The 26,481-nt window shown below is 26.6% G+C and overlaps 1 protein-coding gene and 1 long non-coding RNA gene across 11 annotated transcripts in view; one reads left to right on the forward strand and one right to left on the reverse strand.

The window, feature by feature from the left end:
• The window catches only part of LOC107436661 (mitochondrial glutamate carrier 1), a 51,172-nt gene extending 25,821 nt beyond the window's left edge, over positions 1-25,351 (forward strand). The window contains exons 2-11 of one of the 10 annotated variants that reach the window (XR_006225546.3): positions 3,947-4,081; positions 4,250-4,305; positions 5,912-6,005; positions 6,145-6,260; positions 8,934-9,218; positions 9,302-9,377; positions 11,645-11,785; positions 15,316-15,388; positions 15,470-15,546; positions 22,551-25,351. Coding sequence is in view for 4 of the 10 variants with exons in the window: in XM_043045735.3 (XP_042901669.1) it covers positions 3,947-4,081; positions 4,250-4,305; positions 5,912-6,005; positions 6,145-6,260; positions 8,934-9,218; positions 9,302-9,377; positions 11,645-11,785; positions 22,551-22,692 (1,045 nt within the window). In the remaining 6 variants the exon portion in view is untranslated. Of the gene's footprint in view, positions 1-3,946; positions 4,082-4,249; positions 4,306-5,911; positions 6,006-6,144; positions 6,261-8,933; positions 9,219-9,301; positions 9,378-11,644; positions 11,790-15,315; positions 15,389-15,469; positions 15,547-20,209; positions 20,227-22,550 lie in introns of those variants that run through there. The other 9 variants (XR_006225543.3, XR_006225544.3, XR_006225547.3 and 6 more) reach the window with 9 other exon arrangements.
• The window catches only part of LOC147803964 (uncharacterized), a 323,077-nt gene that overhangs the window by 159,884 nt on the left and 136,712 nt on the right, over positions 1-26,481 (reverse strand). The gene's annotated exons all lie outside the window — the stretch shown is intronic.

Consider the following 26,481-nt stretch of genomic DNA (forward strand, 5'->3'; position numbering starts at 1 on the left):
TTAAAAGTTAAAAAACAGTGTTTTAAATAATTGATACTTTTATTATTTTCTTTTCTTCGTTTTAAAATTCATTTTAAATAAATTGCTGCATTAATTAATTTCAGTTAACAAAATTACTTTCCTTCTTGGTGTTTCCAACACATTTGAAATTACATTTTTTTAAATCTTTTTTGATTCTTGAGATTGAAAGTACAGATTAAAGTAAGCACTTAATGCTGTCTTAATATAAACTTGCATAGCTGTAGAAAGTAATTAATAAATATGAAATTTTTTTTCAGAAAAAAAAATGCAACTAATGTTAATCAAAATTCTACCTTTTGATTGAAAAATTAAGATCTACATTATATTTTGTTAGTGATAAATGTATATTTCTAAAACTTGAGGTTATATTAAAAAGAAATTACCTTAATATGCAAAAAAGGAAGAAGAAAAAAAGACTGATGAATTCAGATATTTTTTTCCTGATATAGTGTCATTCTTCCCTTTCTGACTCTTTCAAAGTCTATTTGAAGCAGTAGGGTTATTAACTGGTATTTTTTTTCTCATATGTTTACAGTATCTTTTACATCATCAGATTTTCCATAAAGAAGTTTTGTGAAAAAAAATTCCAATGAGTACATATATTAAAAAAAAATTTTTTTTTAGCTTAGCTTATCTATTTTGATATAGGATTAATAATGAATATTTTAATATAAAAATACATAGATTAAATATTTATTTATTTTTTGATGAATGACTAAATTTATAAACACAATCTGAACATTGATTTTGCCATTTTAAAAATCAAGAGCAATTAATAACGATTTAAAATTATGGTTTGCTAATTGAAACCTTGCTTTAAGTATTCTTTAAATTCTCTATTTCATTTAGTCTAAATTTCAATCATACATTTGTTTCAAAATGGTTGCTATGCATTCAAAACTATGTATTGTAATGAAAAATTATTTTAGTAAGTTAGAGCTTCTAAAATATTGTTATAATATAGTTTTAATATTAATTTAATTTTGATTATGATTAAGCATTTTTGAAGTTTTTTTAATCATAAATTAAAGTTCCTATAGTGTATTCAAATAAAAATAAAAATCTGATTTAAATAAAAAAAATCCGATTTAAATAAAAAAAATCTGATTATTTTGATTTTTTTTAAAAAAATCAAAAAAATCACAAACCTTGTCTGCAAGTGGAGGGGTGTGAATATGCCACTCGCTTACAATTTTACTTGCATAAATTTAAATTTTTACCGCTTTGAAAGCATTAGATAATTAACTATTAATTTTTATAAGAATATATCAAAACGACTTCATTAGCAATAAATTATTCAGAAATATTTTAAGTTAATAATCATTAAGTAATAAGGATTACTGATTTTAAATTGGAATGTATATACAGTAGAACCCGTTTAAGAAGTTTTTCAAGGGAGTGGAAAGAAACGACTTATTAAACGGGAAAACTTATTAAACGGTGAAACTTAAAAACACATTAATAAAAAACTAAAAAATTTGAAATTGTGTAACTTATATTAAATTCTCAGCCTAATGAAATAAATATTGAATTTTAATATTCATTTAGAAAAAAAATTGCTAATAAATAAAAACAAAGTAACCTACTTTATTTTTTGTTTCATACAATGTAATATACGTTGTTACAATAATTGACTAGATTTCTGTGAGAAAAAATCGTGTAAAGTGGTTTGTTTTTGTCTTTTCTCACCTACCTTTAAGTGAAAATTGTCCAACTGCTGTAAAAATGTAAACATTTCCGGGGGTACATTTTCAACAGTGTAAATAAATTTCCTAAAAGTATCCAGCCCTTTCCTGGCATCAGAAAAGCTAGGTGGTTTAGCAATATCTTCTTCAGTTTCACTGAATTCTTCTGTATCATTTGTAACATCACAAATATCCTCTAATGTCAGCATATCACAAGGTAAAATTTCGTCGTCAACGGATACATATTCTTCAAACGATGCTGTGAAATTAAGTTTATTTTTGAATGACTTCCAATCATTAACAAAATTTACGTTTGTTTCTTCGTCTTCATCTGATATTTCATATTCAGCTTCTAAGAGATATTCTTCAGTTGTATCTCCGTCAGAGAATCCAGCTTTCCGAAAACAGTTAGCAATGGCAGATGGTGTTATTAATTCCCATGCTGATACAATTAACTCAATCGCTTCTAACATATTGACGTTTTTTAGCTCTCCAGTATTTTCAAGTCCTTCCAGCATCCGTTTCACAAGTCGCATTTTATAATGCTGCTTAAATACCTTAATAACTCCCTGATCCATTGGTTGTAGAACAGAAGTAGAATTTGGTGGTAAGAACTGCAACTTGATGTTAGTGTACTTATTCTCCTTGGAATGAGCAGCGCAGTTGTGTACGAAGATTATGATGTTTCGTTTTTCTTTTCGCATCTTACTGTCTAATTTTTTCAAATACGTTTCAAAAATTTTAATTGTCATCCAGGATTTTTGATTACTGTCATAATTACAAGGCAGTGACTTAACATTTCGAAAGCATCTTGGTTTTTTCGATTTACCGATAACTAAAATCGGTAATTTTTCTATACCATTCATACTGGCCCCAACTAAAATTGTCAAACGTTCTTTACTGTTTTTTCCGCCATGACAGGGTTCACCTTTAAAGGCAAAAGTTTTATCTGGTAAAAGATTGAAAAACAGTCCACATTCATCCATGTTAAAAATGTTCTTTGGTTGATACCCTGAAATAATTTCAGGCAATTTAGCTTTCCATTCTTCAGCTTCTTGTAAATCAACGCTGTTACAATCTCCTTTAATTGTTTTATAAACTAGACCAGCTCTTTTTTTCATCCGATCAATCCATCCATTGGAAGGCGTAAAATCAACATTCAATTTCTCCGCAATCTCTAATGCTTTTCCTCTAAGAAGAGTTCCGTTGACAGGTATGTTGGCGGATCTTGCTTGTTTAAACCATATCATCAGTTTCTCTTCAATATTTTCGTATTTTCCTTTCTTCACTTTTTTTACTTTCTGGGATGCACCGGAACAAGAAGAGTTGAAGATGATATCTTTCTTAGCAATAATGCCATTTAACGTAGTAACAGGAAGATCTAAATTTTTTGCTATTTGAACTCGTGTTAATTGAGGATAGCTGTCAACAGCTTTTAAAATTTTTACTTTGTCATCAATAGATAGAGCTTTACGCTTAATGCCTTTACAGGACATTTTCCACAAAAATCAAACTTTTTACGATGATTCTTAAGATAACATAAGCGCCTACACTAAGAAAATTTTCAACGAAATGCTGCTAAATGTTTAGATGTATCTTTCTCTTCAGTTATTGAATGGGTGTGGACAGCAGTGAAGTTCGTGAGTCACCAGGCTATTCATTTAAGGTGGACACAATGACAAAGCTATTCCCTACATTCTTATCAGTTTCATAGTTCATCTAAAGGTTCACATTCCTTTGCTCACACCTGTTCCTGATAAGTCACCTTTCTTTGTAACAAAGGAGTGATGAAGGTCAGTGGTCAGTACCCATACATGTGTTTGTAAGGGCAAGTTAAAACTAAATAAGACATTTCAAATAAAATTTAAAAAAATTGAAATTAGGAGTGGAAACTTCTTAAACGGGAAAAAAAACTTCTTATAAAAGTAAATTTAACATTATGGTAATTGTTTTTTTTAAAAAATAACTTCTTACGCGGGAAAACTTCTTAAAAGGGAACTTTTTAAGCGGGTTCCACTGTATATAAATATTCTTTTAAAAAAAATCAATAACCTTTAATACTTAATGAATATTAACTTAAATATATTCCTACATTTAAATTAAATAATTTATCCTATATTTGAATGAAAAGGGTGAATGAATTTTTCAAATAGATGACCTAAAACTACTTGTTTTAATTTTTGCTGTAGTGAGAATTAATGAAATTTTGAAAGTTAAAAATTTTGTTTTTACTTGTTTAGGTTGATTCCTAAAATTATTAACGGTGGCATTGCTGGTATAATTGGCGTGACATGTGTTTTCCCCATTGATTTAGTGAAAACGAGGCTGCAGAACCAGCAAGTTGGACCACAAGGACAAAAAATGTATTCTTCTATGTAAGTTTATCCTTTAGTATTTCATTAATTTAGTTTTATGAGGCTCACCTTTATTCTTCTTTTACATTCTTTTTACTTTTTATATACATATGTATGTTTATCTTGCAGTATTTATTATATTTAGGTTTATGAGAAGTTTTTCACATTTTATATTTTTACATTCTCCAGGTTGGACTGTTTCCGTAAAACTTATTCTAGAGAAGGCTTTGTTGGCATGTACAGAGGTAATAAATCCGATTTTATATTTTTTTTTATTAACTTTCTGAGCTATAATTCAGAATATTGCTTTTTTATCATTCTACAGGAGGTTCATAATTACAGTTCATGTTCACGAAATGCTGCTTCAAAAACTATATAGCGAAATTTCGTGAAAGCTGGACAGTAGCATAATGAAATAATGGGAATCTTATCTCACTTTTTGCACTTTTTGATGTAATTTTCAATACAACTTTGCCTCTCAGATCTCTTTATTTGAATTTATTGCGACATTTGGCTGTGCACATTCTTTACAAGATTTGACCTTATGTAATTCTATCTACTTTGTCTCCAATCTTAAAGATGGCAGAGCACGCCATGTGTGTAACTCTCTTTAACATACATAACCTTCAATGAATTTATTTTAACCTCAATAAATTATAAATTTATGATTTTGTTTTCAGATGATTTACAGACTATGTTGGAAATCAAATTAAGTATATTATTATAAGCAGGAGGTTGTTAAATTTATGTGCTATTCATTGTTGTTCTTATAGGCTCTCTGTAAATCCCACCATTATGTGATATATCACCCCCATGAGGTATACCACCTATTGATGAATTTTGAACTAAAATTATATCTTTTTTGTTAGATGAAATTCCCATCTTTAATCCAATTTTCATAAAAATCTGCATAATTTTTAGTACCAAATTCAAACTTTAATCATAAATATTTTTTATATTGAAGGTATCGAAGCAATGCCTTGCAAATTTTCCTATTTAAATGCTAGTTCCGACTGTTAATGTAATTTTTGGGAGGAAATGGAATACGTGTTTTAGATATAAATTTTTTGTAATTTCATTCAATATGATTGTCAGGTTCGATTTTGTAATCAGGCATGATTAACTCTCAATAGTTAAATCTGTATTGAAGTTTTTTTTTTAAAAAGAAAAACAATTAGATTACAAACAAATTAAACAGTCAACTTTTGCATCAACTAAGAAAATCTCTTACATTGTTGCAATAGCTGTCAGTTTTAAGGATACACTTTAAGACTTTATAGCTATTTTTTTAAAGTTTGATTTCTCTATCTGATTTCTAAAAAATAATTTTTCTGCCTTGTTCAATTTGAGTAGTTGAAGCATTCTATTTTTAGCATTTTGTATAACTTTCTGTAAACATTTAATTTTTTATTTTTATTTGTGATAATTATTACAATATGTTAAAGTTTCAAAATAAAAGGAAGGAGGAAGAAACATTATTCAAACAATGACTGCCTATTTGATACCAAAAATTGGTTTCTGCTAGATTCAAAATAAAGTACTGCATATGAGAGTAAGGCTGCTATATAAATAACTTTTGTATGCCTTAAAAAGTGTGCTTGTTTTAATGTTATAATTAAAAATAATAAGCTTAATTTATCAAGAATAGTTTTTTTTTTAATAAAATTGAATTGATAAATTTCCTGCAATATTTTCTAGAAAAAATGTTTGTCCAAATCAGCAAAAACTTAGCAGTTAATATAATTATAAGATTTTTTTTCTATGTTTATTAAAGTTTTTATTAATATGTAAATACAATAAAGCAGCTCTTACTTATGTTGTTGTTAAAATAATTTGACATTTATTAATTAGGGTCTGCAGTTAATATTCTCCTCATCACTCCTGAAAAAGCCATAAAACTTGCAGCTAACGATTTCTTCAGACATACGTTATCATCTGGATCTGGGTAAAAACTTTACTTGACTTTTTCCTTACTCATGCATTTTCTACTATTGATTGAACTTATATTTTAATATTCAACTTTTTGCAGATTTTTATACATACAATAAATGTTAATTTTAGTTATAATCGTTTGTTTGTTCTAGTAAATTGCCGTTGCAAAGAGAGATGCTTGCTGGTGGATTAGCTGGTTTTTGTCAAATAATTGTTACAACTCCCATGGAACTGTTAAAAATACAACTTCAAGATGCGGGGAGAGTTGGTAAGCAAAGTTGTTGATTATTTTTTTTAATGTTTTGTGTTATTCATCGGGAATCAAGGTTGCGAGTAATATTTTTTATTGTTATTATAATGAATTCTCTTTAAATTAATTAGTATGAAAGTCACTATGTTACTTTAATTTATCACCTCAAGTAGTCATAAAAACGATAAGTGTAAATTTTTCTTACAAACCATTTGATTTACAGACCATTTTCTTACAAACCACTTGATTTGTAGCCTCCTGCTCTGGGAAACTTCCTTTGTCTTTTGTTGTATTTATACTCTCCTTACAGGAATATTTCTTGTAGTTTTATAGAACAAAACTACATGTTTTCTATAAAACATGTAGTTTTATAGAAAATTGAACACTACTGCATTGATTTAATTTCATTTCTTATTCTAAGTTAAAAAGTTTTTGAATGCTCATTTGAATTTGTAAATCATGTTTTTAATTCTCCTCTACCCTTTAGTATGTTACTTTGTTTTTATTTATTTCAAATTTATCTTAAGTATCTGAAACTGAGCTCATTAGTTCCTGCCAAATTAATTACATCCTTTCAATATTATTTTCACATCCTTTTAATATTATTTACCGATTTGAAACTATGATAATGTAACAAAGTTAAACCTCCATCTTTTGTTCCTGCATCTTTCGTTTTCCTGTATGTGTAATTTTGTTTGTTTAACGGTCCCATCACAAATGCTATTATTTTAATGTTAATAATACCTGTTTATATTGTTTTTGAAACTAGCGAATTCCCGACTCAATCACACACAAATTCTGCCGATATTTAAAAAAAAGTGTAGTTGTTTTTAAAAGAAAAGTAATAACTCTTGATACTAATGATGATGAAGAAAGTAAGGTTTTGTTACAATATGCAGAAAACGCTTTAAACATCATGTTTGATGTTCATGCATGAATTGATAAAAATGTTGAAATTTGTGGTGTTGTTGGCTCAGAAACTGGTTGCAGAAGGGCTAAGTAATAGTGATGAAGGCAGAGAACCAAAACAAGGGCCAACATTAGTTGAACACCTCAAAGACTTTGAAACAAATGCCTTTTATTCACAAAACTTCACAAAAAATGAATGGCAATTTGTTAACAATTATTGAAAATTTATTGTTTGTGTCTAGAAGAAAGAAGAATATTCAAACCAAAATTTACATATATTTTAAATGAATAAATGTTTATTCAACTTTCATTTCCACCAAATATTTTTGCAGTAAGTACATAATTTATAGTTAAAAGTTTTTTATAAAACTACACTTACCCAATCAACATCACAGCCTGTGTAAAATCTAAAAATGATAGAAATTTTCGCTTTATACACATTGAAATATTCTCTAAAACTGAATTAGCACCCCTTATGCTCGAGTCAAATTACAATTTTTACCCTAATTTATCTTCCCCATAATACCATTAAGGCAGTCCCTGGTTGGTAAGCTATCTCTCTCTACTTACAAAAATTCATTGATTGTGAAAATCCTTTTGATTGCACCATGGCATGCTTGTCCAATGTATTGTTCATCCCCCTACCTCTAAAGCAACAATCATCAAAAGAGATTTAAAGATACTAACAAAGATTATTTAAATTTTATTTTATATTTCTATACTTCCATCTTCAGCATTCTTTAAATATAGTGTGCTTTATTAAAAGATAAATACAGGAAGGCATTGGCCCACATTGGTCTGTCTGGCCAACTATGATGACATTAAGGCTTTTATTCAAAAGGATTGAGACTTACAGAAATGTCCATTGAATAGAGGGCCCCTCTTATTATGAGCTGTCCTTACTACAGTATATCATTTTTTTCCCTATTAAATTCATTTTTAGCAATAAGTGTAACCATTAATTTCGATTTTCAAATTAAGTATGATGCTTATGCAAATTATGATATAATTACACATAATTACTCAATATGTATTTTAAAACCTCTGCATTTTACTTACCAAATCAAAAATTGTTTAGTGTTTAGGTTCTTAAGGTATCTTCTTTAGAATATTATAAATGTTTATTTTGATAAATATACTTCAAGTAAAATATATTCTTGTTAAGTTTCCCTTATAAATAAAATGCAACAGTCTTTGAAAATGTAAAAAAATATAATCTAGAAATCTGAGTGGTTTTACTTATCACATAAGCTATTGAAAAGTCCTTTACTCATGTTTAATGAGCCATAATTCAATAAATAGGCTACTAAACTGTTCAGTACATGGGGATAAATATAATTTAATTCTAAAAATATAAAGTCTTTGTTTCATGGTGTATGCAAGCTGAATAATGAAATAAGTGAAAACTATTATTCTCATTTTTTTACAAAATTTTTAAAATTTAAAACAATATTTCAAAAATTTGTTGTTTAAAAAAAGTTTTTCCAGAAAATTGCGTTCTTTAAATATTTAATTGTTAATGATTATTTTAGCCATATCAAGGCTCTGTTTTAGTAAGCTTATTAATAGTGCTTGTTTGTTAGTTGTATTAAAACTCTTGCCTCTAAAAAATCCATTGTAGTGACCATAGCAAAACTCTCTGAAAAAAATATGAATGTTGAATTTTCCTATATTTGTGCTTTTAGAAATACTAGGCATCAATTTAAAAAACAATGTTTGTTTTGATTGTTAAAGTCAACAATAATTGTGTGTATCTTTTAATTGGTTTAATGGTTTTCTTAGCTTCTAAAGGTGCAGCTGAAAGTGGAACCGTTGCTGCAACTTCTGCAACCTCCATTGCCCTGCAACTAATCAGGACAAGAGGTATTGCTGGCTTGTACAAAGGAACTGCTGCTACAATGCTAAGAGATGTTACTTTTTCAATGGTATATTTCCCTCTGTTTGCACATCTAAATGCTCTGGGGCCTCGGAAAAAAGATGGCAGTGGCGAGGCAGTGTTTTGGACATCATTTTTAGCTGGTTGTGGAGCTGGCTCTACAGCAGCCTTTACTGTTAATCCATTTGATGGTAAATAAAGTAATTTAACTCAAATTATTTGTTTTATGTGACTTCTGCTGAATTAAGTCTTTTTTCTTACCTCTAATTTATAGTGATTAAGACTAGATTGCAACTACTCAAAAAAGCTAGTGGAGAGATGACTTACTCAGGGATTCCAGATGCATTTGGGTAAGAACATAGCTTTTATTTCTCATTTGTATTTTTAACATCTTATGTATAAACCCTGTGACAGAATTTTTTCGAGTTATCTGTGACAAAACTTTCTAGCACTACTATCTTTCTGCAAGATACTTTTAATAATAAGAAACATGTATGTTAATAATTTAAAATAACAACAGCGCTATGTTTACAAAAAAAAGCTTTTTTTTTTTAATTGAACATGTAATAATTTTTTATTCTAATATTTAGGTGATATTCTCGCATTTTGTTGGGGGAGGGGGTAACGCACAGATTATTTCCTTCGCATTTTGTAAATAATCGTACTAAATAAAAATAATTAAAAATTGTGTAATCCGTTATCGAATAGAAAGGTCGACTACGAAACGAAATGACGATCGACTACGAAATTGCGTGAATTAGACTCCTCAAAACGAGGTTACTCAAATGCATAATAATAATTGTAATATCGTACAAAAAATATCGGATTTAAAACTATTGAGAAATCAATAGTTGCCAAAAATTAGATGAAATCATTGCCTTAAAAAGCAAATACGCAAATGCACGTTTCGAATTTTCCATATTGTTCAAAATATATCGAGATACAGTACAGAACCCGTTATCCGGAAATCGGAAAATCAAAAAACCGGAACAAAATTCGATAAATTTTCCCGCCTTTTTTTTTTTTTTTTTTCTCATAAGATTTTAGGATTTTTCTTTCTTTTTTTAAAGATGTTTACCATACCATCATTTTGGAAATAATCATTAGTGTATTACTTCATCGTTTTTTCTTTCCAAATATTTATTTATTTTTTTAGTTGGGTTTAACAATAAAAAAAACGACTTTTTGTAGCTATTCAGAAAATCTGAAATCAGTTATCCGGAATAGTGATAGTCCCGATCGTTCTGGATAATCGGTTCCCTACTGTATTTTAAAACCACGTGAAAATCAATATCAATAACTTCCGATTGAACAATCGAAACATTACATCGATTTACGATACTATCCCCGTAAATTCAGATAGTCAGAAAGTTATTATCTAAATGCATGGTTCAAATATTACGTGTAAATTTCTGTAGAAAAGAAAACAAATTTTTTTATAATTTTCAAAAGAAAAATCTTTTTCCAAGAACTCAGTAACGTTCTGCGACGATGTCGCCGTGTCGCAGCAATTCTGCCATGGGGTGTATAAAATAGGTTGTATTTTGAGATATATTATTAAAAAACTGCCTGTTTAAATCAGATTATTACATCAATAGCCATTAGTTTATTACCTTATGAAAGTAATTCTTAGAACAAAGAAATGGTTTAATATTTTTTTTTTTTCTTCAAATTTATAGCCTATAGTAAATTGAAATTTTTACTACTTGTAGAAAGTTTCTCAAGCATTAAGTCTTTTAATTGTTTGATGTTTTAATTAAATATTTTTATATAATATAGTTTAAAATACTATTATTTATGTAACATTTTAGCTTTGGCAGGGAATGTTATGAGTTGTCTGAAGTATGTGTCTGTTGCATGACTTAAGTCGTTTTTTTAAAAAAGTAATTCTTTAAACTGTCATCAATAATAAATTCTATTATTTGTAAATTTGTCTCTAATTGTTAAAGTTAAAACTAACAGAAACATTTTAAAAGTGTTTTCACTAAATTACTTACTTTGTTTCTTTTAAATAAAAAAGGATCATAATATGTTTTTAGTGTTACATTCTTATACATATATAGTGTGGCATTCATATACATATATTAGAGATGAAATTTATAAAGTAAATTATTTTTAGTTTAAAAAATTAAATTAAATTTACTATATGAAATAATTTCGAATAGATATTTAATTTATCCTTCTCCATCTCTTTTAGAAAATAGTAAAAAAATCAATAAATAAATAACAATTGCTGCCAAAGTTACATTTTCACATTTACATCACATTTTCCCCCTTTTAAAATACTTTTAACATATTTAGCAAGAAGTCATGTTAAGCTTGCAAGTTAATATTCCAGACTGGCAAGCTAATAATTAATTTATTAATTGTGTCGCATATGTTATTGAAATAATAATTTAAATAAGAATTTTTTTCTTCTGTGCATTCATTTGATTTGTTTCTTTAAATAATAAAAAATATTGTCACATTTTTTATGAAGGGTAATATTTTTGTAGCTATTTTTTTTTAATATTTAATTTTTAGTAATTTTTAAAAAGTATTTTCTACAATTTTTATTAATATACATGGAAAGAAATTTGAAACAAGCCTCCTAAAAAATCTTTTATGTATTTTCCAGAAAAATTCTCAAAAATGAAGGACCACAAGCTTTCTTTAAAGGGGCAGGCTGTAGGATGATTGTAATTGCACCTTTATTTGGAATCGCACAAACTGTTTATTATTTAGGTGTAGCTGAATATTTGCTGGGTAAAAAGCGAAGGTAATATTTTTTCTAAATGCTCTAAATCTTAATTCTTACCTAAAAATTTTACATACCTGTGATGGAAGTTTTTTCTTTCCTCTAATGATTGCAGCATTTTTTTTTCTTTTAAAAAACTTACCCTTTTTGCATGTTACATAGTTTTTTTTACGTAATTCTAATTCATATTTTAAGGCTGACTGGTATACCATTTTAATTATTTCTTTTAACTTTATAAATGAAGATTTGTATTCTCATTTGTTAATATTTTTTGAGAATTATGTTTCTGATTAACACAATAATTCAATAAAACACTATAATTATTATTTTGAAATTTTTGTCAGTAGAATAGAATAAAATTGAATTTAACAAACTGTTAATATAAATGTAATTTTCATTGTGATGAGTTACATAGATTTTTATTTTCATATAATCAATTCAATTGTAATCATGGTGTTGAATGTGTTTTATTTATTTGTTTCAAAAATTATTATAAAGTATATTAGTTTTCAAATTTTTGAAAAAAATTTAAATTGCTTAATTGTTAATTCTATTACGTATTTTATTTATTTATTTATATTTTCATTTTAAAATTGAGAGAAAAAAAAATCTGCATTTTAAAATATATAGCACTATTCTTCTTTAATACGTATGGTAATAATTTTCTGAATTATTTGCGTTCTGATATTATCTCTGTTAAAAAAATTAGTTAATTATTACCCCGTTAAATTTTTCTTAATGGTCAGTGTAACACATAACGGATTTTTGTTTAAATTTTTATTAACTCAAAATTTCAGTATTTTAAAAGAAATTTCTATTTAACACTTTGTAATTACTTTGCCCATATTTTGTAGCACAATTAGTAGGTTATGCATCTGGATTGCTTTCTTTTAATTACAGTGCAGAACCACTCATCTGGAAATCAGAAAACCGGATAACTGGAATGAAATTCGGAACCGGAAATTAATTTTCTTCCATTAAAAAAAATTTTTTTTCCTGCAAGATTTTGAGCCTATTTTGTTATTTAGAGCGTACGGCGTATAGAGTTGACGAAAGAACTGAATTAGAGGACGGATCTAAAGCCGTTTGTAGACGAATCTCACATAAGCACAAATTGCTTATATATGTTATTAATGTTAATAATAACATTAATAACATATATAAGTCTGTATATAATTTTTATTTCATAATTTCTTTCCTTATTTAAACTTAAGTGTATTATTATTTATCATTTTTTATTATGTCTAAAACTATTTCAAAATAATTTTTTAGTTTCGTTTTATAAACATTAAAAAAAACGGTATTTTGTAGCGATTCAGAAAACTGGAAAAATCAGTTATCCGGAATCGTGATGGTCCCGATCGTTCCGAATAATCGGTTCTCTACTGTATTATATTTTATAATTTGTATAGACACTATTGAAAAAATTAGATTTTTTTTTTATTTTTTAACCTTACATTCCTGTTATTTATATCATTTTATTGTTTGTTAATACCGCTTATATTCTGTTTCTAATAATTTGGCAGGAATGCTATACATGATAACATTTGATTGATTTACCTGACAATTTTATGATTACTTTGATCAGCATTGTTAACAATGTTGCAACACTGTCAATAAACAATGTTCTTTTGGTTTGCATTCAAATACTAAGGGGAAGAAAAAATGAATAATTTTTCCAATGGTCTGCCAGTTTTTTGTTCAGTGGCATATGGCTATACTCTGCTAAACTCAAGAAAGAAGAAAAATTACAATTCAAACCCAAAATAATGTTGCATGGTGTTGTAAACTGAATTTAAAGCTGAAACAAAATGATAACCTAAAAGATACAAGCGAAGCTTAAATAGGAAATCTGAATATGATGCACATGGATTTAAGTTATTTTTTAATAGGTTTCTTTAATCAGTTTCATTACATAATTAATCAATTCATTGAATATACCTTTGTTGTATGTAAGCTAACTTTATATCTTACTCTTCAATTTTTAATTAAACCATGAAAAAGCATTTTAGGTTTGCGCTATAAGAAAAAACAAATTAGCTCACAAGCTAAAGAGTTTATAAGTGAAATATGTTAAAGTTAAGCAAGTTATTTGATTAAGGTTTAGATATTGTGATATTTCAGAAAATCACTGTATAGTTCTTTGTAGTATAAATGCCATTTAATTTTAGCTAAATGAAAGCTTTAATTTGAATGTTAAGAGAATATGAAATGCAATATAATTAAAAAATTTTCCTTTCTATTTTATATTTATTTATCATTTACATATTTATTGCAATGCTATTAATATAATCATTGATAATCAATATCAATTGTTTATATCATCGCTCTTTAATATATTGAAATGTATATAAACTTTAAAATATTTTGTTGTATTTTGCTTAATATAATAGTCCAAGTATTTGTTAATCAATAGTTATGCATTTAATGAGAATTTGTAGCTTTACAGATCTTAGCTTCTGTGTTCTACAGCATAGCTATATTTTCTGGTGTATTATGGGGAAAATGAATTTTTCAGCTGAAATTTTCCTTGATCGCTTGTTTAAATATCAAAGCAATCTTAGTTTGTCACTTCTTTACACATTTTTTGGTTTTTCAGCTTTATTTTTTTTTTTTCTTACTATAATGCTTGCATTACTAATATACTCAGTATGTTGAATTCGAAAATTTTAATTGCCTTAATTAGAATGAAAATAAAATATTCTACATCCTTTGTTGCATTTCAATGTTTACTGCATCTTTGAGGCTGTTTATAAATGATTATTTTTTTCAATATTTTTACTCTTTTGTCACACTGTATTGCGTAAACATACACCTTCCAAAATTTGAGATTTTTATAAAATACCATTTCCAATGGTAGTGGCAATTTTTAAAACAATTGGAATTTTTATAAAGAATTTTCAAGGCTTTAGAGCATGCCTTTTCATTATTTGATCTTTGATATATTTGTTTGAACCATTTGTATGTTGTGGTGGGCAAAATTATTTTAATTCTAATTTATTAGAGTATTACCGAAGAACTGTTTATACTACCATAATAAAATATTTTTAGAAACTGCAGAAATATTGTGGTAGTTGTAGGATTTCAAATTGCAGTAATGAAGCATAGCACTACTTTATAAATTAAATTTCAAATTTTAATTTTAAACATCGTGACATAACAATCAGTTAATTTGAATGTTTTTTTTTTTTTGTGTGTGTGTGTGTGCATGAAATAAGATTATGGTTTTGTGTTTTATCACATCCCTATTACTCCTTTTCAACCCATTGTCACGAAATGTTCCAATTTAACTAACCCTCTCCAAACGTGACATCAGTTTAATACGGCCTCTTTAGCTTGTTTTCTTTAAATTTCATGCATGTTTTTCTTCTCTAGTGTATTTTTTGTACAGCATTTTATTTCTTTATTCAGTATTTAATCTTCGTAAATTTTTTAATTTTTTCCAGACAAAAAAAAATATTTTGACTAACACATTTCATTAACCTGCATTGTTTGATAATGAACTCAATTTGTTTTTATACACTCATGTATTAACACTGCAATTTTTTTAGTCATATGTACTGATTTTTGCATATTTTCTTGCTCCCCATCCTTTGCATGCAGTGATGAGTCTGAAAACTAATGGTAAGAAAATGTATTTTATTTTCTTGGTTCAAAATTTTATGTAATTTAACGAATTAAGAATTAATTGTTTTATTTTTTAAGGGTAGGTTATGGATAATACCATAAAAGAGTGGAAAACTCAGAACTGATGTTCCTACTCTTTTGCAAGTATCGATTTTGTAAGTTACGATATGCAAGCTTATCCAAGTATTAAATTTAACAAGAAGGGTTGGGTATCAGTTTTGTTTAAATAATTTTATTTTCAGAAATATGTTTTAATTTGTATTGTTTGCTGAATGTTAGTGTTTTAAAAAACTATTATTGAAATTTAATATTTTCTTTTCTTTTTTTAATATTTGATTGTTTTTCTTAATTCAGATCATCTGATATTTAATGAGTCAGTTCAGAAAGAAAATAGAATAAGTGATAGTTATATGTGCTGTAAAGAAGTGTATTTAAAAAAAATTGTCTACTTTCATTGCTTAATAAATTGTCTTTCATAAAAGTAAAAAGTTTAAATATTAAAGATCCTTTGGAAAAAATCACAGTTTTATAAAATAAGCTATATTTTTAAAAGCGTAAAGATTTCTTTCTTATTTTGTTTATTGCTCATTTTATTATTAATTTAAATGAAATTTTAGATTAATAAAATTCAAAAATATAATTTTTATTTATGAATGTACTTTTGAAAAACAAAGTTATAGTTATGTATTTTAAGATTCAAACCAGCACTGCTTTGCAATAACTTTCATTATGGTATTATTGCTGTGGTTATCATTATTTAATGTGTGTATAGTTTTAAATTATGCACATACATATATAACAAATCTAAAGAAGATGTATCTAATTTTTTTCTTTTCTTATGTATGGAATACTAACCAGAAATTTCATCTCTTACTCTAATCCTACACATGAATACTATCCATCAAAATGTTTAAATTCATTCAAAATCATATTCTTCAAAATGCGAATCTTTCAAAAATGTTTATTATCTTCCAAATTGTCAATTCATTAGTAATTTTAAGTAGTTGGAAATCTCTACCTTCATCCGTCTTTCTTTCTGGTTGTATGCCTCTGTCAAAACAAAAACAAAATTCCTGATATTCGTTCTAATGAGGAAACTGACTAAACAACTTGAATGGGTTTTTTTTATCCTAAAGTTTATAAAATATATGAATCCTTTTTAACAGAATTTATAAAGCACAAAATGTTTGAAATGTTATCTTGAACCTGTAAAGTTATACCTAATTGCATGTTTTTTATTGGACTTTTGTAAGCTACCAAAACTTAGGAAAGCATGTTCCTGACATATAACTTGTTTTATACAAAACACTGAAGCACATAATTTTCTTATCCTTTTTCACAAATATATATATCTTGTCTTTTGCTTTGTTTTTTTATAATATTACTCTTGTTAATTTATTAAGTTCTTGTTTCATGATTTTAAAGAATCTTTTAAAAAACTTAACTTTTTTAACATTATATTTATTTTCCAAATTTTTTTTCTTCTGAAATTGAAAATTTTTTAGAGGTTGATTTTAAATTATCCACATTGAGTTACTTTAAAAAATGTGTCTCCTAATGGGTTTTTTTCCTAATGTATAACAAATTATATCTGAAGTATTGACAATAATTTCTATGAAATCTGGCAGCAAATAAGTTTATATTTAATTCCCAATAAAAATTTTAAGGTAAATATATTGTTTTATCTTGAAATAGAAGTTACTTAAATTATTACAATAATTTTTTCTAATATTTTAGGAATTTATTTTTTCTAACCAAAAAGGCCAATTTTGACTATTAACTGAGCCAATGTAAAGTAAAATTATTTTATATGCATGATGTTTAAAAGTAAACATAAGAAAATAAAGAGAATAATTACCTGATAATATTCTTAGCAAATGTAAGCACTGGATAAGGTAATATTTTATTGTTAGAAAAAGTAATCTAATATTTTGATGCTTGTACTACTAAAGTGAAAGACCTAAATATTGCTAAAATTTTTACAAAAAATAGATTAATTAAGAACCTAAAACTTATTTATCCACCCTAAAAATATGTTTTCAAATATTTAAAAAAAAAAAATTCTTACGTTTTTATCAGGGATGAGATTTTTCCGCTTTTTAGCGGATTTCCGCTTTTTTCACTTTTATCACTTGAATTTCAGCTTTATTGTCAAAAATTCAGATTTTTCTAAAAATTTCATTTTTTTAATAAGTATTCCGCTTTTTCCGAAAATTTACCGATTTTCAAAGAGAAACAGAAAATTCAAACTGCATAGCTACCAAACCTTTCTCATTTTTACTTATTTTAGCTGTTTTCTCTCCGTTTACTCGCAGCAAATAACATTTTCGGAATTTTTTACCCGCCCTCCAGATAGATCCGATTTTTGTAGTTCAAACGACGCTGCTTCTGACAAGCCTTTTAGAGGTCCCAAGCCTAAAATCTGCTAATATCTCGATCTCATTCACACGATTTTAATATCAAACATAACTTATCATATTTGCGTGTTGCGATTCTGACTCACGTTATTTGAGTATTGTATATTGCAATTCTTATTTACGAGATTTAAAAATCCGATATTGTAATTCGTATTTACGCCTTTTTAAAAACCTATGTAGCGATTCATATTCACGCAAGTTTAAAATTCAATGTCTTGATTTGCTCATGCGGTTTATAATATCAAACATTGATTTTCGTATTTATACGTTATTTTAAAATAAGGCATTGGGATTCGCATTCACGCTCTCTAAAACTTCATAATTCTTATTTATGCAATCTAAAAATTCCGCATCATGATTCATCTTTACGCGATCTAAAAATTATGAATCGTGATTTGTATTTACGTGTTTTAAAAATTCTATATCCCAGTTTGTATTTTCTCATTTTCAAAATCGTATATCTAGTTTCATATTCATGTGATTTCAAAATCCATAATTGTTATTCATATTCACACAATTTTAAGATCAACTATCGGGATTCTTGTAAGAAGTAAAAATTTTTAAATTAGTTACTATAAAGATGACTGTTTTTCTAACTGCGATTATTAGTATATGTAAGTGTTACAACATCAGGAAACTGGAAGGGAATATATTCAAAACTTAAATTCTGTGCTTGCAAAGAAGAAAAAATAGGATTTGTCACCAGATGTTTGAAGAAGGACTAACGACTAAATATAGCAAACATAAAAGATATAGCAAACAAAAGCAATCACTTAAAAAGGGATTTAATTAAAAAAAATTTTTGGAAAAAGAGTTAATTAACTCATCATCAAAATTTTATTTATAATTGCTGTTATTTATGCTATAAAATGCAAAATTCTTATCTAATAAAAGACAATTATCTAAACAGTTGCTGATTGTCATGTAATTTTTCAAACTAATATAGCAATTTTTGCATGTTAAGGAGTTACTATATATTTCTACTTCACTGTTATTGATATGTTTCAAAGGGCTCTAGTTAGATTAGACTATAATATGAGCATAATGATTCGGTCCATTGTTAAAGTTTTTTTTTCCAATATAATTTAAAAAGTAATATTACTGATATATTTGCTATAAATCACATAACAGTATTTATTAAAAGAAATGAAATATTAATGTATATTCTCAGTAGTTTTAATTTGCTGAACCAGGTAGTTTTTCAAGTAATAATTGTCTCTTATGTGAACTGAGGAAAAATATAATTTCCAGGTTTTTTTTTTCAATTGGTAATTTTTATTTTCACTAAATGTTAAGTATAAATGTAATCATTTATATAATAATTTATTAGTACCAATTGTATGTCAACACATTATTTATTACCTTAAACTGTCTGAAATTTATTATTAAAGGGTTGTGCTTGCGTAAAATTTACTATTGTGGAAATTCAGCTTTTTTGCCTTTTGGCTAATCTCATCCCTGTTTTATAAAGTATTTTTGCGACAAAATGTTATTTTTTTTTACACATAATGTAGTAAATTGTTCAAAATTGCATAGCTATGGGATTGCAACTCTAATAGTTTTCCCCACAACTTAATCATTAAACCTGTTGTGGTTTAAGCCCACAGTCCTGTATTAGTACTGAACATATCATTTTGATTGAAAAGATGGAATTCACTGTCCAATTTCATATATTTATCTTGCAAATTTTAGGGGGTGGTATATTGAATTCAAATATAATTTATCCTTGTGTCATTCTTTTTTTTTTTTTTTTAAATCAATACTCCAATAAAATCATTGGATTAGAAATGATTAAAATAAGCTTGATTTTTAAATTTCAATCTATATGTACATAAAATGTTAGTGTTTTTTTTTTGTATAAGTAGTGAATATTAAATGCGTACAGCAAAAATGTCAGTAGAATTCAAAATTAATTGTAATTAACATTATTATTATTACCTTTTGCAAAGTGCCCATTTGTAACTGTAAAAATTTTCTTCTGAGTTACTTATTATTGTAATTTAAAAGCTGCTTTTAACATTTTCCTGAATATTTTGATATAAAAAAAAAAATATTATATCTACTTTTTTTTTTGCTGCAGTTGATGATCCATATAATGCACTTTTCTAAACTGCAATTCTCCACAAACTACTCTAGCTTTGTGGATGTAAGCAATGAAATTTGCAGTTAAGAAATTTCTGTTACAAAAAAGAATAACTTAATTGGTATAAAGTTAGAATTTCAAAAGAAAAACTAACCAAAATTGATCAATTTGATCTTAGTTCTAATGCTGTAGAAAATATCATGTTTTTTTTTTTTTTTTAATCTAAATAATAAATACTTGAGTGCATAATTTTGTGTTTTTAAGTAGTATTTGTATTTAAAAATTATTTTAAAGCATTATACAATTGATTTTCTCCAGAATAACATTGCCAATTGGTAAGTAAGTTTAAAGATAATTGAAATAATTTATAACACTAAATTTCATAAAACAGAAAGTCTCTGGTTTCAAGGTTTTCATTATAGAGATCTTATACTATAGTTTCTTTTAAATGTAATAATTTTTTTAATTTTTTTTTTATCAAATTTTAATTAGTTTTGGTATCATTTCCTAAAACTTATTGTAAAAGTAATTTTTACAAGTTACTTTTACGTATTTTAAAAGTAATTCTTACAAGTTACTTTTACTAATTTATAAGCTACTTTTGACATTAAGAGAGGAAAAAAATTATATTTTTAGTTTCAGGCTAAATTTTCCATTTCAGCTGCTTATTAGAACTGAATATAATCTGATTTAACTTTTTTCTTCAATATGCATAAGTGATGCAAAATTTTATTTTTTATAATAAAAACTTTTTATAAGAAAACTTGTATCAAGACTTGGTGGATTTTAATTTATTAAATTTTCTATTGTTTAAAAAAATTACTATTTTTATAAGAAAAGAAATGTATTGATTAATGCTTTAATCATTTAAATTATTATACTATGGTGAATAAGTTTTAAGAACTTGCTTTTGATTTTCTGTATTGTTTATTAAATGTAGTATCATTATTGCTCAATATAATTATGTATTCTTAAGCAGGTTTTAGAAAGAAAATTAGTGACATGTATCCTACCTAGCTTTTATTTATTTTTTTCAGTTTTAATTAGCTTAATATTTTGAATATCTGAAAGAAAATCCTAGCATGCTTTGTCAAGGGTCTGTTTAGGTTTTTCTGTGAGGTACCTATTTTGTGAAAATTTAGACATGATTTGTGAATATTAAAAAATCAACACAAAAATGTGGTAAAAATAGGGATTTATCGTTTCTTACAGGATACAAAAAAAAAATTTAAGAAAAAGTATTTTGTGAGACTACCGTTTCCCCAAAGTTGAATTTGTGAAGGTACCGCTAAACGGCAGTAAATTTGGCCTGGACAGACCCCTGCTTGTATTATAATTTAATATCACATTTCCCTTCTACCAATTTTTCCCTTAAAAATGTAAACAGGCATTGCATCTAGGCTAATCAATTGTTTTCATTAGTGTGAAAAATTTTATTGTTAAAATTTTAAAATATGTGTTATATACAGAATATTAAAAATGTAACGAAAAACTTATAGAAGGTATTTATAAATCTTTAACATTGAAAACTGCATAGCAACCCACCACTTAAAATGTCAGAGTAAAGTGCTTGCAGAGGTGTAAAAATTCTGAAAGAAAACAAGAGAGTGATTAGTAGAAAAAATTTATTGTGCATTTTAACTCTAAATGGCATACTAGATTAATACAATTCATAATACAACACATATACAAAGTTTGCATCATCACATGCTATGCATACCTAACATCGATGATTATTGAATCTAGGTCATATATTTCTTTCCATATTGTTAGCTCAGAGTATATGATGTTGATAGCTTTGAAAACTCCCGACAATAATTAAGATTCAATTCATCAGACTGGGAATATGGCAACTGAACTTATGTAGTATTGCAGTGATTCCACTTATGTACTGTAACCTATCAAATATGCCAAAAACTCTAGAAAGGATGTGTAGTTTTTCAGTGTGGAAAAAAGTAGCATGCCAGTTGATTTATGCTATGCGTTATAAAAATTATAACTAAACTTTAACTATCTATACATATATCTATATAATTTCTTTTTCTTTATTAACAGCTGGAGGTAAAAATTAGAATAATTCTGAGAATCAAATTACAATGTTGCTTTTCCTTTCAGGCCGGTGTTTGATCTGTGGATAAAAAGCCTTTTTTTTTAAAATATAACTCTTTTTATTTTGAAATTATTTGTTCTGCCTATCAATAGATCAAAAATAGTAATAGTAATTGATGAATAAAGAGTTTGAGAATTCATATTTTAAATAGGAACCTGCTTTAAATTTTTTAAAAAAAGGGACCGAGAATAATGCAAGTCTTGGGGTTTTCAGTACCTGTTGTTTCCATAGTCTCAGGGAATCACTGCAGGTCCACAATAGCGTTACAGTCATTGCACCACCTAATAACATGCAATTGTATTTTTGGTTTTGTGTTGCAAATATATTCTAAATTCTTCTATACTACCCCTAAACATTTGTTTCAACATTTTGAAATCATTTACATATTCAAATAAGGCTTTCAAAAGCATGATTTTTTTTTAATTAAAAGGAAAATAATTATAAATATTAATCACATTGATACTTCTAAATCTAAGCTCTTTGCTTTTTAAATCTAATTCAATTGTTTTTTTTTGTGCGAAGTTTAAATGTTAAAATTTTTTTTTTTAGATTTGCAAAAGAGGCAAAGTCACTGGAATTGTCCCCATTATCAAGCGTTTACTGTGATGCACATGATTTAAAGTTCTTAGACCAAGAAAAGGAAGACCTAAATTATTTACCAGATAACAGTTCATTTATAGTACAAAAATAAGTTACAGTGCTGCTAATATTATATAAAAGCTTGTACATTTGCAGAAAATGGTTACTGTGTTCTTGTATCACTATTATCTGTCCACTATGGCACTTTTTAGCGAGTCCATAATGCATAATATTCTTTTAAAAAAACTTTTTGAATTGATGTATTAATTTATTTTATTGCTGTTTTTTAATAAACGTTACATTAAATGTATTACTTAAATATATCTCTTGATGGTTATATGTTTTAGTATACAAGATCTGTTACAATGTGTTGATATTCTTTATGGTGTGTGTTAAGACATAATTAATATGGTATTACTTCTATCTCATCATTTGCAACCTATGTACTGCCATCAATGAATGAAATGCCGATATTCTATAGAAGGCCTAGTGACTGGGATTTTCAGACAATTTATGAACTGTAAGAATTATATACCTTGCCTTGTCATTTTATGGAATGCCTGCAGGTTTGTCATTAGTCATTCTATACAATGATTAGGCAGTGTGGGAAATTTCTAATAATTTCATACTTTGTCTTTTTTAGGCACTCTTGATAATGATTAATCATTTTATTGTATGCCGAATTTCATATATTGACAGTTATGTTATAATAAAACTATTTCGGTTCATGAAAATTGGTTACATTATTAAAACAAAACTGATTTAAGTTCCTATGACTCTAAATGATGAGTATGAAGTAATTCACTAAAATTTGTAATCCTCATCATTATTTCCAACTTCTTAAATTGTAATAATTTAATATCTATTTTAAATTGTTGCAACAGTAAACCTTTTTGTTGATTTATTCGATTCAAAACTTAGAAACATTGTTTCTAAGAAGCAAATTGACTTGCGTCTCATATGCTGTGAATTAAACATAGAAAAGCTTCAGAACAGAATTTATATATTTAGATGTCTTTAAATATTGTAACTGTGCATAGTAAAAATGCATAATTTAATAATACTAAAAAATTCAGTACAAGGTACAGAATTGAAATTTTATTCAAAAATAATGTTTAATTCCAAAATTATAGTTGTTTTACTCTTTAATTTGAACTCATAAAGACATAGTATGATTTTATATATATTATTTTTTAATCTGGAAGTATGTAAAATTTGAATCTGCTTTACCACACCATTTATAAGATTTGATTAGCAGTCTGTATGAATTGTGTAAATGATCGAGCTTTTAATCATGCAGAGTTAATCAAATCATTGTATTTATATTATACAGTGCGTTCTTTTAAGATACAAAGCTGTGTATGCTGTGATTAATGTAAATTTTATTTAGATATGAGAACATTTTAATACTGAGTATTTCATTTTTCTGCATTTATAAAATAACCATTTTACTAAGGTTAATTTTATTTTACATATTTTTTTACTCCTTTTCATTTTTATTGTTCATTGCATGTTTAACTTTATTGAAGGAGTTAATGTTGACTTTTGTGTTTGCATTAGTTGAAACAAATTTTTTTCTTTCTTTTAGTTTTATTAAATCTTGTGAAAATAAGCTTATCTAGTCTTTCTATAAATATTGAAATTATATTTACATTGAAATTTTATTGAACATTTTATGGTGCATGGAATTTTATGAAGGTTTATTAAAATTGTCAATTTATATATGTTACATTATGGGGGGATTTTATTGCTTTTTGTATAATATAATTTATTTCATATATTAATATTGTATTCGAGCAATCTTTCGTATGAAATCTTTTTTTAAATTATAGTTAGTGTTAAATCACTAACTGCAATATTAAAAAAAATTACAGAATATTAATTTATTGTAGACTGAATTAATAAAAAAATTAAATAAGTTCAGTACAATATTTACTTACATTTATTTAATTTTTTTTGTTAAGTCTTTTGTTGTTGCAGGAATAAGATTAAACACTTTAATGGTACAAAAATCTACTTCACCTTTTTTAAAAAAATTTTCTTTCTATTTTGTTTTAAAGGGCCATTTAAATGTTAATAGACATATTTTGGGAGATGAGCAACTTTTTCACTTCAGTAAGTAAATAGCTTACTCCTTTCCTTAGATGTTTGCATAATAATTGAAAGGTCCCTAATATCGTTTCATTTTAACTACACAATGTTATTTAATAACTTGTTTACTATCATTGTAATCTTATTTAATATAAATGTTTTAACTATTTTTTAAAAGGGAAAATAATAGTTTGAAGAACTATGATATTTATAAAGTTTATATATGGTTATTCTTTTTAATAATAAATTTTCAAACTTTATACGACAGTGAATGAAAGAATAATTTGAATGCTTGGACATTCCATTAGTTATCTAGCCCTTTTGTGTATATGATTATTTTGTAAAAAGTTTCATGAATTTATTGAAATGTGTGAATTCTAAACATTAACTGCAGTTTATTAAAAATGGTTTTGGTAGAAACAGTGATAAAGAAGAAACATGTTATGAGTAATTTAATCAAAATGTAGATTTTTAATAAGCCATTGTAAAGTTGAGCTGCTACAATTGACTATGATGTGTAGCTAAGTAAATAAATATATATGTCTTCACTCGCAAAGGGAGTAATGAATGTTTAGCCATTTTTAAATGTGATAAAATAAAGAGCCAAAAGTGTTCTTATTGTTATGTCAAAATTATTGTATAACTGTTTTAAGACTAGTTGAAATAAAATTTAAATCTTACATGCGTTCTTTTTTCTTAAAGTATACATGGTAATTCTGTGAAATATGACTAAAAAGCAAAAATGTTTACAAACTTTTTAACATTTAAGGAGAGATTGAAAGTATCAAACCCGTTTGATTGCTAGAGAAAACTAATTGGTGAATTGTAATTAGTTGGTTTTATTTACATTTGGCAATCAAACAGGTTTAGTTATTTTCATTCCTTTCTATCTCAAAAAATAATAATGTTGTAGGCGGCCATTAAGGCACTAGGGGTGCGATCTATGGTCAAGAATTCACACCCATACGTCACACCAGTTAATAGGGCCGAACCATTTCATTCATCCACAGATCATAATTTTGACCTCAATCTGAGAACGATCAATTTCCAATCTAGTACCCCGAGATGTATAATTTCTTATGAGAACATGGAGGTCTTTGTGACCCGACAGATTTAACGTTCAGATTTTTAACCTGTAACAAGTTTAAAAAATTTTTGGTTCGAAGTTAATTGTATGCAGCCATATAATGCTCAAACTAACATTTATCGTTTCATAAGAAATATCATTGATAGTGTTTGGTGATTAAAAAGGAAGATTATAAACTTGAGAATGAAATTTTTCTTTTTTAATTTCTTCATATTCATTAAAACATTGAAGCCAATTGAACTTAAATAGAACGGATAACTGTAAGAAAATAATATCTGATAAAAAACAGCTGGATGCAGCACTTTTCATCGAACATGTACTAATAATCAAACGACAAAGCAAACAATCAAAAATATAAACTTTTTAAAAATAATTTAAATATCTGTACAATTTTTTGATTGGAAATGGACATTTTATTTTAAACTTTTTTGACAGCTCTAATCTAGTTAAATTCAGTGATTATGATCAGAAAAAGCTTTATGCTATGGTCGGACCACCATAGATAGCACTGAAGGTTCGGTCGGTTGGCCTTGGAACATAATTCAGTGCCTGGTCATATTTCCAATCAGTTCGGTTTTGTGTCGTTTAATTTTATTTCAATATCGTTACTTTTAACCCCTTCCTTCTCGTTCTCCAAAGTGACGGGGGGAGGTTTCGTCCTCTATTTCTCGCTCCCATGATATTTTCGGGCTGGAGTGTTCAGAAGTAACGCGCAAATAAGAA

This window comes from Parasteatoda tepidariorum, chromosome 9 (assembly GCF_982258835.1).
Source record: "Parasteatoda tepidariorum strain Cologne lab strain chromosome 9, Ptep-v5.0, whole genome shotgun sequence".
NCBI classification, from domain to species: domain Eukaryota; kingdom Metazoa; phylum Arthropoda; class Arachnida; order Araneae; family Theridiidae; genus Parasteatoda; species Parasteatoda tepidariorum.